Source organism: Pristis pectinata, chromosome 1 (genome assembly GCF_009764475.1).
Source record: "Pristis pectinata isolate sPriPec2 chromosome 1, sPriPec2.1.pri, whole genome shotgun sequence".
NCBI classification, from domain to species: domain Eukaryota; kingdom Metazoa; phylum Chordata; class Chondrichthyes; order Rhinopristiformes; family Pristidae; genus Pristis; species Pristis pectinata.
Genome location: NC_067405.1, coordinates 14,512,151 through 14,526,002, shown reverse-complemented (window position 1 = coordinate 14,526,002; position 13,852 = coordinate 14,512,151). Strand labels below are relative to the sequence as shown.

The 13,852-nt window shown below is 40.6% G+C and overlaps 1 protein-coding gene across 1 annotated transcript in view; it reads left to right on the top strand.

Moving 5' to 3' along the window:
• The window catches only part of LOC127575517 (contactin-associated protein-like 5), a 611,376-nt gene that overhangs the window by 154,521 nt on the left and 443,003 nt on the right, over positions 1-13,852 (top strand). The window contains exons 5-7 of the mRNA XM_052025454.1: positions 5,834-6,037; positions 8,081-8,265; positions 13,618-13,761. Coding sequence (XP_051881414.1) covers positions 5,834-6,037; positions 8,081-8,265; positions 13,618-13,761 — 533 coding nt within the window. The remainder of the gene's footprint in view (positions 1-5,833; positions 6,038-8,080; positions 8,266-13,617; positions 13,762-13,852) is intronic.

Here is a 13,852-nt window from a genome sequence, read left to right as displayed (position 1 = left end):
TGCGACACCACTCAACCAGTTAATCTATCTCACTCCTGTACGCCTCTTCATCGCCAGCTGAGATTCTCCCAGCAGCAGTGGTGTCATCGGTGAATTTATGGATGGTGTTTGAGCTGTGCCTAGCCACACAGAGTAGAGAGAGTAGAGCAGTGGGCTAAGCACGCATCCTTGAAGTGCTCCTGTGTTGACTGTCAGTGAGGAGGAGATGTTACTACTGATCTGCACTGACTGTGGTCTCCTGATAAGGAAGTCGAGGACTCAATTGCAGAGGGAGGTACAGAGGCCCAGGTTTTGAAGCTTGTTGATTAGTTCTGAGGTGATGATGGTGTTGAACACCGAGCTGTAATTGATAAACAGCAGCCTGACTTATGTTTTGTTGTTGTCTAACTGCTCCAAAGCAGAGTGGAGAACCAGTGAGATTGCACCCACTGTAGGCAAATTGAAACGGCTCCAGGTCCTTGCTCAGGCAGGAGATAATTCTAGCCATGACTATGGTTTAGCAGAATGAGAAGTGATCCCACTGAAGCACATAAAATTCCTGAAGGGTTTGACTGGAAGATTCCTGGGATAATATTCCCCTCTACTTGCAAAAGTATGTAACTATAGGTCAGTGCCAATGCCGTTCAGCTCCTGGCTGCAGAATCCTACAGAACTGTGACCTGAAGCATGGCTAAAAATTGATGCACAACTTACTGCGCAGGCCAGAGCCCGATTTTGGCAGCAAAAACAATTCTTCAAGACTCGCATCATAAGGGAGCACTGAACAGTTTCAGGAGGCTTATCAGATAAGATTTCTCTTCATCATTTAAGGCACCTCTGTTAGCAAGGAGGCTGGTTGCAGTGATTAGGGATTAAAGTTACGTGGGCAGACTGGAGAAACTGGGGTTGTTCTCACTGGAGCAGCGAAGCCTAATGGAAGATTTGAAAGAGCTGTCTGAGCTGATGAAAGGCTGAGATAGAGTAAATGAAGAGAAACTGTTTCCAGTGACTGAAGGATCAATAAACAGAGGGAAGAGAATTAAGGTGATTGGTCAGTGAACTACAGTAAGTGAACATAACTAAAATCTTCTCTATGCAACACGTGGCTTGGCTCTGGAATGTATTTCCTGATGCAGTAATGGACACAGAATCAATAGGAACCTTCAAAAGAGAATTGAATCAGTATTTGAAGGAAAAAAAAATAAAAGGAGATGTGGAAGGAGCTCTCGTCAACTAGACTCCTCTTCAAAAGAACTGGCATGGAATTAACAGGTCAAATATACTCCTCTATGCTGTATTGTTCAGTAATTGTTTATGATCCGGACAAGTCCACTGTAAAGCGAAGAGAATTCAAACTGAACAGATAAAAAAAAACAACCATACGTTAAAGAAAAAAATCTCTTAATAGTTTTACCAAGAAATTTATACCGAAGTAGTTCCTGAAATCAATTGTTTTGAAAAGACCAGTCTGTTCTCCCTACCATCTTGGAATGCTGACTCTTTTTAGATTTCATCAAAAATGCTCCACTAATGCCGGAAGTTATTAAGGACCCAGTCATGCAAACCTACTTATCAATGAAGAATAATAGCTTTCTAAAAGTTCAAATAAAATGAAAATACATTGCTTTCCACAATGTAAATTCATTCATAGTGATTTGATTTAGATATATAATCTATATATGAAACAATTTCTGAGATTAGTCCACATATACATAATGTTTCTTAAAAGCTTACCATTATCTGTGTAATATAAGATTTGTCCATCTTTAGTTCTCATTATTCTGGCAATAAAGCGCCTGGAGGAACTATAAGCAAGTTCCTTTAAGTCCGTTCCCACATTCTTTCAGAGTATGGCTGGTTTGTAATCTAATGCTACAAAACCATATTTTCTTTGAGTTCCTTAATTGGTCTTGATAACAACATTCAATCAATTGTAGAATTAGCATCAAGAGCAGAAGAGTAGAACATCAGAAATAGGAGCAGGAGTAGGCTATGTTGTTCTTCCAGCCTGTTCTGTCACTTGTCAAGATCAAGGCTTAACTTCTAACTCAGCTCCATTTTCCAGCACTGTCTCCATATACCTTAAAACATATTTGTTTTGAATGAACATGATCACTGAGCCTCTACAGCCATCCAGGATAGAGAATTCCAAACATTCATCACCCTCTGACTGAAGAAATGTCTCATCTCTGTCCTTAATGGCCTTCCACTTGTTTCAAACTGTGTCCCCCTGATCCTAGGGTCCACAGTGATGAGAAATATCCTCTCTGCATGTGGACTGTCAAGTCCTTCAATAATTCTTCAGTCCAGATGAAGGGTCTCAAACCGAAACATTGACTGTCCGTTTCCCTCTATAGATGCTGCCAGTTCACTGTTTCTCCAGCTCTTTGTGTGTTGCTCCATATTCCAGCATCTACAGTCCCTTTTGTCTCCTTTAAGAATTTTTTAAAGTTTCATTAAGTTCTCCTCTCATTATTTTAAGTTCTAAAGAATACAATGGGAATGGCAGTCAGGGCAGAAGTATGCTTCTCCTGTAGGATATGGGAAATCAAGGAGAACTCTAATGTCCCTGAGGACTACACCTGCAGGAAGTGCGTCCTGCTGCAGCTCCTTACAGATCGCGTTAGGGAGCTGGAGCTGCAGCTAGATGAATTCCAGGTCATTTGGGAAGCTGAGGAGATGATAAGTAGGAGTTACCAGGAGGTAGTTACATCTAGGGTGCGGGATGTAGGTAGTTGGGTGACCGTTAGGAGAGGGAAAAGGAATGGGCAGTCAGTACAGGATACCCCAGTGACCATTTCCCTTGATAACAAGCATATAGTTTTGGATGCTGTTGGCGGGGGATTGGAGGGGAATGAATCACTGATGGAGAGCCCCAGCAACCGGGTCTCTGGCCTGGAGTTTGGCTCTGTGGCTCAGAAGAGAAGGGGAAGGAGGAAGAGGAGTGCGATAGTGATAGGGGATTCATTGGTTAGGGGGACAGACAGCAGATTCTGTGGACGAGAACGAGACTCCCGGATGGTATGTTGCCTCCCAGGTGCCAGGGTCAGGGACGTCTTGGATCAAGTGCACAACATGCTTAAGGAGGAGGGTGAGAATCCAGAAGTTGTGGTGCAAATTGGCACCAACAACGTAGGTCAGATAAGGGATGAGGTCCTGAAGAGCAAGAGTTGGGAGTTAGGAAGGAAGCTAAGAAGCAGGACCTCAAGGGTAGTAATCTCGGGATTGCTGCCTGTGCCATGCACCAGGGAGAGAAAGAATAGGAAGATACGGCAGACCAATGAGTGGCTGAAGATTTGGTGCAGGGGGCAGGGTTTAGATTTGTGGGTCATTGGGATCTCTTCTGGGGTCAGTATGAACTGTACAAAAGGGACAGGTTACACCTGAACTGGAGAGGGACCAATGTCCTTGCGGGCAGGTCTCCTAGAGCTGTTGGGGAGGGTTTAAACTAGATTGGCAGGGGGATGGGAACCAGAGTGTTAGATTAGAAGATGGATCTGTTGGTGTAGAAGTAGATGCGATGTGTTCAGAGAAGGTGAGGAAGGATAGGCAGGGGACTGGGCATAAATGCAATCAGTTAGATGTGTTGAAATGTGTTTACCTTAATGCGAGAAGTGTTAAGAATAAGGGTGATAAACTTGAATCAACCTGAATAAAATTAGCATCAGTTAAAAAAAAAACTAGCTTTGGAGGAACCAATAGGACTAAAAGCTGATAAATAGGTATCAGATGCTGGGAATTTATCAGTTTTGAAAGAAAGCAAATTAATCCCATTATTTAAGAAAGGAGGGGCAGAGAAAACAGAGAACTATGGACCAATTAGCTTGGAATCAGTAGTCATAAAAATAATGCTAAAATATATTTTTAATAATTACAACATGGCAATTAGAAAGTATAATATGGTTATACAGAGTTAACAATAATTTAAGAAGCCAGCATTCATTTAAGAAAAGGAAATCTGTTAGATTTTTGGGGGAACTAGTGGACGAGCTAAATAAAAATCAAAAGAACTGCAGATGGTGGAAATCTGTAACGAAAACTGAAACAATTCGAAAAACTCAGCAAGTCGGGCAGCGTCTGTGGAAAGAGAAACAGTCAACACTTCAGGTGTGTGACCCTTTGTCAGAAGAGTCCCCTCATCAGTTGACTGTTTCTCTTTCCACAAATGCTGCCTGACTTACTGAGACCTTCCAGCATTTTCTGCTTTTGTTTGTAGATGTGGTACTTTTGGACTTTCCGAAGGCTTTCAATAAGCTGCCACAAAAGAGGTTACTGAACAAAATTAGACTTGGGGTAATCTATTGGTGTTAATTGAGGATTGGTTAATGGACAGAAAACAGAGAGTAAGATAAATGGATTGTATTTGGGTAGTGAGTCAATGATGAGTGTAGTGCTGCTGGGATCAATATTTGGTCTGCAGCTGTTCACAATCTATCTTGATGATTTAGATGAGGTGGGGGGGAGGCGGGAATGCTGATATATCCAAGTGTGCTGATGGTACATATCTGGGTAGTAATGGATGTTGTGAGGGGAATGAGGAGGTGTTAATTAAATGGAAAAAAGGAATATAATTTGGAAAAAAACATGAAGACATCCTTTTTGATAGAAAAAGAAGGAAAAGTATTTTTTTAAATGTTGAGAGAATATTGGTTAGAGGATCTGGGCATCATTGCACATGAATGTTTGAAAGTTAACATGTAGGTACAGCAAGCATTAGGAAGGCAAATAATACATCAGGCTTTACTGCAAGGGGAGAGCACACCTGGGGTATTCAGTACAAGTCTGGTCACCCTGCCTAAGGAAAGATGTACTTACTATAGAGGAAGTGCAACGTAGATTTACCAGATTGATTCCTGCAAAGGTAGTGGGAGGAGAGGTTTCTTTTGAGGAAGATGAAGGCCAACACTCTCTAGAGTTGAGGTGATCTCAACAAAATATATCAAATTCTTACAGGGCTTGTCAAAACAAATGCAGGGACAATGTCTCGACTGGCTGGGTGCCTATAATTAGGGGAAACGGTCACAAAATAGGAAGTTGAGCATTTGGGATTGAAATGAGAAGACATTACTTCACCCAAAGGGCAGTAAATTGTTGGAATTCTTTACCCAAATTTTTGTGGATACTCAGTTGCTGAGTTAATAGAATTTTGCAAACTAAGGGTTGGAATGGACATGGAATTAGTACAGAAAAGTGTTGCTGAGGTAAAAGATCCTACTGAAAAGTAGAGCAGGTGTTTGGGTCATATTGCACTGAATTGTTGTCTTGGATTATGTGCCTAGGTTATGAGATATTCATCCCTAGTTGATAGTGGTAAATTCCTGTGTTGTAATAACAAAGCATTTTACTTTACCAGCAAAATTTGATTCCATGTAAGTCACTGACATTGGGGCAGAATGCAAATTACTGTCATTACTATACTGTGTGTTTAGCTCTACTGACCAGGGATGACTTTCTAGGATTGTCTTTTGTTTGATGTGAAAAGCCTTGCATTTGGATATGCAGTCAGTCAATCCACTCAATGACCTCCTGAGGTGTCAGGTGGATAATTGAGGTGACTCTCACAATAACATGCATATTGTCCTAGATTAGCAATTCAGATCCTATTTCAATAAAATGTGAATATTTTGTGATTCAAGTTAAGTTCACAATTCTTGATGAGTGAGATGAGTTCAGTTGAGGATTCTTTCACTAAGTTGAAGACCCTCACTGATCTTAAAGGACTTCTCTTGGGTTTCCACGTATCTTCAGCTGAAGTCCACGGTGACTACTTGTATTAGGAATTCAACCCTCGTGATTCACCTTTGTTATGAGACACAAAGTTCACATTGATTCTTTTTCCTTTCCCCATCTGCAGAATCTGATGTTGCCGACTTTGATGGCAGAAGCACCCTGCTTTACAGATTTAACCAGAAGAGCATGAGCACAATCAAAGACATTGTCTCTTTGAAGTTCAAGACGATGCAAAGCGATGGAGTTATGTTGCATGGAGAGGGGCAACGGGGAGATTACATCACTCTGGAGCTGAAGAAAGGCAAACTCTTATTGCACATCAATTTGGGTAAGTACTGAAATACCCAAAGTGACATCAGTAGTTAACTATAATCCATTGTGCCATTCCAGATAATTCTGCCTTGCCAACATGTAGGTAAGGCAGCAGAGGAGGATGAGGGTGGATCCTTCAGAGCAACTTGAACACCATAAGGTTGGAAAGGACAACCCCTGTTAATTTCTCTAGATTAGATGGATAAAAGTGGAACCAAACAAAGGTCATGTCAGTAAGCTTGACATCAAGAAAAGATAGTACGATTAAGAATGCCATATGATCCAGATATTGAGGGGAATGCACTGACCATATACTTAATGAGGATTGACTTAATAATGTATTTGGTAAATTTAGTGTTGTTAGTAAAGCATAATCAGAGACATTAAATCTATTTTTTTCTATTTATTAATTTAAGAGATTGCAACGCTGTCAAGGTCGTCATTCATTGCCCACTCTAATTTACCATTGAGTAGTACCTTCTTAAAGCATTTCAGTTCTTCTGTGGAAGGTAGTCCTACAGAGCTCTCAGGGAGAGTTTGGAGATTTAAATATAGTGATGATGAGGGAACAGTGATTTATTTCAAAGTCAGGATGGTGTGCCACTTGGAAAAGCTCCTTGCAGGTCCCAATGCTCCTTCCAGGTGGTGGAGTTTGTGGATTGGGGGATTGCTGTCTGCGTATCCTCGGTGAGTAAATGCAGTGCATCCTCCAGTGCAGACTGCAGTCATACACCTTTTTTGTGGAAAAAGTAAAAATTTAGGAATGTGGATTAAGAGAAAAGTAGACATGGTAAATGACAAAATGTTTAACAATCTTAGGTAGGTGATGGATTGGTTTTTTTCAGGATCTGAAGGAACAAGGATGGAATTGTTTGGAGAAGGAGCTATCAAAGGTCAATGGAAGGCAAACAGTTAGAACTATGGGGCTGGGAGGAATAGTGGGTATTTGACAGTTTGGTGGGAATGGGTTGAGTGGAGCAATGGTTCATTGGATTAATTGATCCAAATCAACTGTGTTTGTAATCAGATAAATCTTGGAGAAAAATAGGTTCAGATTAAAATAAGTGGAGGCTTGTATGAATTATGAAGTGACTCATTTGAGAGGAAGAGTGAGGAGAGGCAATTTTGACTAAATGGTAAAATTGTAAAGTGGCTATTGGAATATGGAGACTTGGAATTGCCTGTACTAAGTTTTACAATGCATTGTATAGGTTGATAAAACTGCCTTTTCTAATATAAAAGAGGAAAAGGGATGGTTGGCTTTGTTTATTGAAGAGTAGTGCACACAAACAAGGGTGATATATTAACAAAATGAGTAGACCTTCATGAAGAGTGTTGTGCCTTGTTCGAGGTACCACAACCTTTGCAAAAGGTGTCAAAGCCATTTACCAAATTGGTAGCAGGGACTTCAGAATTGTGGATTGAGCAAAGAAAAGGTTATTTTCAGAGCAGAAAGATTCGAGGAGGATTTAATGATTTCTGAGAGATTTTGATGATGTAAATGAGGAGATAATCTGCACTGGGAATATCTTTTGTAGCCAGAGGACAGAGTTAAGATAAACAAAAAGGCAGTGGAGGTAAAAGTAGAATTTTTTTATTCAGTGGTGATCATGAAATGGAATGCTATGCCTCAAAGGGTGGCAGAAGCATTTTCAATAATAAATGCAAAAGAGAATTCAATATAAACATGGAAAGACATCAGTAGCAAGTCTTTGGGTAAAGAACAGGTCAATAGGACTAAGTGAAATGCTCTTTCAAAGGACTGTACAATCAGAATGATCTGGTTGGTATCTCATTGTGCTACAAGACTTGTTGATTTAATGAATGGGCTCTGTTTTCATTGTCAACTTCAATGTTTCAAGTGGGTAACCTACTATTTGAATTTTTTAGATGAGTTTTCTATATTGATTTCACAGTTTCAGTCTACAATTTTTTATTAAATTGCTCAGCCGGGTTTCAATTTCTGAGGCACTGGCTTCAAAAATTCCTTTCAAAGGAACAGTTGGTTGGTTGTTTCATTGAGGCAGTGTAATTGCAAAGTGAACGTTGTATATTTCAGGAGAGACAAAGCTACATTCCATCAATGGTCACACCTCGGTCACACTGGGCAGCTTGTTGGATGACCAGCACTGGCACTCCATTACAATCGAACGGTACAACAAGCAGGTGAACTTCACTGTGGATAAGCACACTCAGCACTTCCGAACCAAAGGAGAGTTTGACTATCTGGATATTGATTACGAGGTGAGACTTGTAAAGAATAAGACAAATCAGCATTGAAAAAAAAATAGTTAAAGATCAGTTCCGCATTGCAGCCAAGACTAGAACTAGGGACAATGGTTATAAGATAGGCAATGGGCAGGTTAGGACGTTAGCTTTACCCTTGAGGTGGTTAGAGTGTGGAACTGCTACCACAAGTGATTCAGTGGAAAAACATAAATGCTTTCCGGGGAAGGTGAAAATCACATGAGGGAGAAAGGAATAGAACGTTATGTTGACATTTTATCCAAAGAAAGAGGGCAGGAAAGATCTGTGGATCATGAACACTTACATGAATTTGTTGAGTCAAATGACCTTATTTTTGTAGATTTACTTCTGTTCAAATGCAGACCATTTGTACCACACTGTGTCAAGTGACTGCTGTTTCTGCATCAGCACAATCTGCTTGGCGTAATCTAAGTATGGAGTAAACCGAACCTTCATTGTGTTATGCAGAGTCATACCACTGTATTCTTAGCTTTATCCAAACTCTTAATTTCAAAGGCAGTGTACAAGCACTCACAGCTTGCACAGTATGTAACCCAACAAGATACAAGGTGATTAGTCTCACTTGTATTTATGGCTTCCCTTTGTTCTGAGTCCCAGACTTGAAGGTTTCTCCTCATGTACCCAAATGGTACTATGTGTCTATATAATAAGGCTATTTTAATTGGCTCTGAAAGACATGACGTGCTTACTCTTCAAGCAGCCCCACAGGTAGCTAAGGTTGTTGCATTTACAGTATAGAGATTTTGCAGAAAATGTAGGATTATTCCAAACTATAGCCAGTTAAAATTGCAAGTATGGCATGAGGAATCCAAGAGCAGTTGAAACAGTGAGCAAATATATTAGACTTATCAAGGCCTTTCACCTTTGGTGAATTCTTAACACATGCACAGCAGAACAGGTATGTTTATGGATTGAGTGAGGAGTAGATTGAATCTGAATTGTTAACTTTGCTGGATTACTCTTAACCGAGTTTGTACACTTAAAAAATTAATAGAAGTTATGTTGAAAATTGCCAGTGAACTTCATTAGGGACCAGACAGAAGCATGATTGTTTATAGTCAGCAGGCAGCAAGAGCTCAGGTCCCAAACAAATCCTTGTTATCAATGCATTTGTAGCCATGCACCTCATACCTGTTCCTTTAATGTAGCAGAATGCCAATCATGTCACAAGAAAGGACATATGGTGATGGTGTGTTGATCCAAGTCCACAACAGCCAGCTCACCCAAGATGACCTTCACAGAGAGGAAATTTTCCCAACAGGAATATATGAACAGCAAATCTGCAAGCTTGAAGTGGAATCAGAGTAGACGTGACTTCCATGCCATAAGTGAAATTTATGAGAATCAAGTGTTGTTGAGGTCAAATTAAAGAGCAGTGGTCAACCACAAGCACATATCAACACAGTAGCAAATTCTTCCATCACAGATCGGGATACCTACAAGGATAAGTTGAACCATCAGCCTTTGACAAGTGGCACAGTTAATTTCTGACTGAAGTACTTGGCCAGATCGAATGTGTACTGTATTATAAAAGCCAATAGTTAACATTACCAGTCGTGGTAGCCAACTGCACCAGGTGGCTAGCATTATAAAGAAAGGAACTTGGAAATTAAAAAATAATCTTATTGAATGATGGAACAGGAACAAGAGATTGAATAGGTACTTTTTCTATTAGTGTTCACATTTCTTGTATAACTCAAAATCAATTGGGAAGATGTTGAATGGCCATGAATTTGAAGTTTCTGATGTAGGCAGTGAAAGCACGGTTTTTACCTTGCTACCCGTCAGCTTCACAAACGTTGGTGAGGCAACTGAAAGAGATACACTTCTGAAAGCAGTTTATGAACATGCTCTGAAGGTTGGACCAAACAGGATAAAAGTCCAAATGTGGATATGCAACTATTTTGCAATAATATGAATTTTCCACAGATCTATGATGTCTCCAGTGGGAACATTGAGTGTTCAAAATACAAAAGAAAACTGCAGATGCTGAAAGGAGACACAAACCTGCAGATGCTGGAATCTGGAGCAACAACCAAGATGCTGAAGGAACTCATCAGGTCCAATTTTTGGGTCAAGACCCTTCATCTGGACTGTCCATTTCCCTCTGCAGGTGCTGCCTGACCAGCTGAGTTCTTCCATCATTTTGTTGGTTGTTGCAGATTCTGAAAATCTGAAAAATCCAGTAGGTGAATCAACATCTGTAGAGATGGTTAACATTTCATGTTGATGACCTTTCATCAGAACTGGGAAAAGTGAGAAAACCCATATGTTTTAAGAAGAACAGAAGTGGAGAGGGTTCAGGAGGACAAAGCAAATGGACATTCCTGTAAGAAAAGTAACAGTTGAACTCAGAAGTAATCTGGGGGAAAAAACTGCAGATGCTGGAATAAGAACAGAAAATGCTTCTTTTTATCCCCAACACTCATCGTTCTCTCTTCTCTTCCCCAGCCCTCACTCACACAAACATCCTCTGGAACTAACTTTTTTTAGACCATAGTAATTGGTCCTGAGGCCTGGTTTGAACTTTTAATTTTTAAAAAAAATTTATTTACAGTGTGGTAACAGGCCTTTCAGGTCCAACGTGTCCGCGCCACCCATTTTAAACCCAAATTAACCTACCCGTATGTCTTTGGAATGTGGGAGGAAACCGGAGCACCCGGAGGAAACCCACACAGACACAGGAGAACGTACAAACTCCTTACAGACAGCGACGGAAATCGAACCCCGATCGCTGGCGCTGTAATAGCGTCTTGCTAACCGCTACACTACCGTGCCGCCCACACTTAAATTTTAGACAATATTTATTCCTCCTTTACTCCTCAACCAGTGACAATATTTTTTTTTGCCAAACGTCAATTCCTCCTAGTATATTGAAAACTTCAATCAAAGCATGCTTCAATCTTTTACACTTCAGGGAATGTATTACCATTTACTTGCAGTCTGGACATACGTTTATGTTCCCTCTGAAACCAATTTATCCTTTCCAGATGTCTGTTACCCAGAATTAGTCACAATACTCCAAGTGTAACCATAAGATATTGGAGCAGGATTTGGCCATTCAGCCCATCGAGTCTACTCTGCCATTCAATCATGGTTGATTTTTTTTTCTCCCACCTTCTCCCAGTAACCCTTAACCTATTAACCGATCAAGAACCTTAAATACGCCCATGATTTAATGACTTGGCCTCCACAGTCCTCCGTGGCAATGAATTCTACAGATTCACCACCCTTTGGCTGAAGGAATTCCTCCTCATCACAGTTTTAAAGGGATGTCCCTTTATTCTGAGGTTGTGCCCTCCGATCCTAGACTCTTCTACTGATGGAAACATTCTCTCCACATCCACTCCATCTGGGCATTTCAGTATTTGGTAGGTTTCAATGAGACTCCCCCCTCCACCCTTCACCCCCCCCTCACCCCCAATCCTTCTGAACTCCAGCAAGTACAGGCCCAGAACCATAAAATACTCATGTTAAGCCTTTTATTCTCGTAATCATTCTTGTGAACTTCCTCTGAACCCTCTCCAGCACATCTTTCCTTAATTGTTCACAATAGTGTGGTTCAGTTGTGCAACATGACTCTTCCCTGATAATCAGTTCATACACAAAGCAGACATGATCAATTTTCTCTTTGCCTCAACTCAAAGTTTCAAAACAGCAAAATATTGAATTTCTTGTAATTTTGTTAATCCTGAATAAATATTACATGAAAAGGAAATCTGGACTGCTGAATAGTGGGCCAGAAGCAGGAAAAAACTGAGCCATTGCTATCAACCTTTCCCAAGCCAGGCCAGTCCAAGGAGAGGGTGCCCTGGGAGAAACAGCCTGTTTTCCATCCAAGCAGTGGTTGGAAACAGATGAAAGTCGAGCCCAAGCAAGAGGAACTAAAGACTAAAGTTGGAGAAGGCAGCTTCAACCCACAGGATCTGCACAGTCTGGTGCTTCACATCAGTTCTGGACCCCAGGTAAAAGCCAGGAAGATGCCGTGTCCTCAGGACAGATGTGGTGAGACATCTGGGTGAGCTGGCCAACTGGGTGAAAGGATTTGGCTTGGAAACTGGCCAGTGAAATTGACAAGGGACTTCCCAGAGGGCACCCAGCAACAGCTCAGGGTGAAGACTTGGTTCTGAGGCTCAGCAAAGTAACTCCTAGGTCAGGGAAACTGAGTACTGTCTGTGAAGGCCATTCAAGGATGGAGCTGGTCTCTTGCAGTCAGAAAGACCCAGTGCTATACAAACCTCGCTGATCAGATGGAGACCAGCCTTCCTCTATGACATTACACTGAAGAATGTTCTGGCAGAAACAACATGCTCCTGGGTACGACCAAAGAGCTCGACTGGGTCACTGTTCATCAGAAGATCTGTCCAATTTACCTGAAAGGCCTTAAAATGTTGTATTGAAGCACTATTATAAATATGGGGTTAAATAATGAGCTGGTAGCTTTGTGTGTCCAGTTCAGGATTCAAACCTGAACCTTCGGAAGGGCCATTTGAAGCACTTGGCCAAGGCTTGGTGATCCTTGTTAAGTGTGGAATGTTGACACACTTAACCAGTTCTGCAGAGCACAAGCCTGGGAGGAGGGAATTTTTGGCCTGGGAATCTTCTCCCTTGACTGAGTCTGCACTGAATTGATGAAGGACTGGATAAACGAAGAATGCAAAGTTGATTCAGACATGAGCCATGTCATTTAAGTATAAGCCAATAGATGAAAAATGTCTTCTAGTTCCACATTTAAGTAGTCATTCCCTATCTAAATACTGAGTGCTACATAGTAATGGTTGTTAGGAGAATCACAAGTAACCTGAATTCTACTCTTAAAAGATAGTTGCACAGTATACGATCCAGGAATGGTAATTATAATGAAGAAATAGTTCTTGGACTATTGTAGCATTAAAACCAGCAGACAGGCTGAAATGAAAGTTTAGAGTTTACAGTATTTTAATGCTCACATTTGGGTGGGAAGAGATTAATTATCCTTTAAGAATGCCATTTCATAGGCTAAGTGTCATAGCTGGGTATAAGATTGTGAGTAACGATTCCCAGTGTGTTATCAGACTAACAAAAAATACTCCTTCTGATAATATCAGAAATAATAACTGAATTAATTATTTCCTAGCATTTGGAAGGAAATATCCTCTTTATTCTTATTCTCTCAGCTACTGCCTTGCAATTGAAAATTGATGCTTTAGTGATCAGGAAGAAATGGTAATATGAATGGTTTGGAATTGTTCATACTCTAATTATTTTGTTTGGCTTTTGGCATTTTATTTTATGAAGTGATGGCATAATAATCATTTTCTATTTCTTTACCCTCCCTTTCTTTCAAAGCTCAGTTTTGGAGGGATTCCAGTTCCAGGAAAATCAGTGACTTACCAGAGGAAGAATTTTCATGGCTGCATTGAAAATCTCTACTACAATGGAGTGAATATTATTGATCTGGCCAAGAGACGCAAACCTCAGATACACATTATGGTAAGATTTTCAAAACTCTAGGATTAAAAAGAATCTGTCTATGGGATTACGAAAATCTCTTCCGGCATCTATAGATTCAGGTCTCAAATAA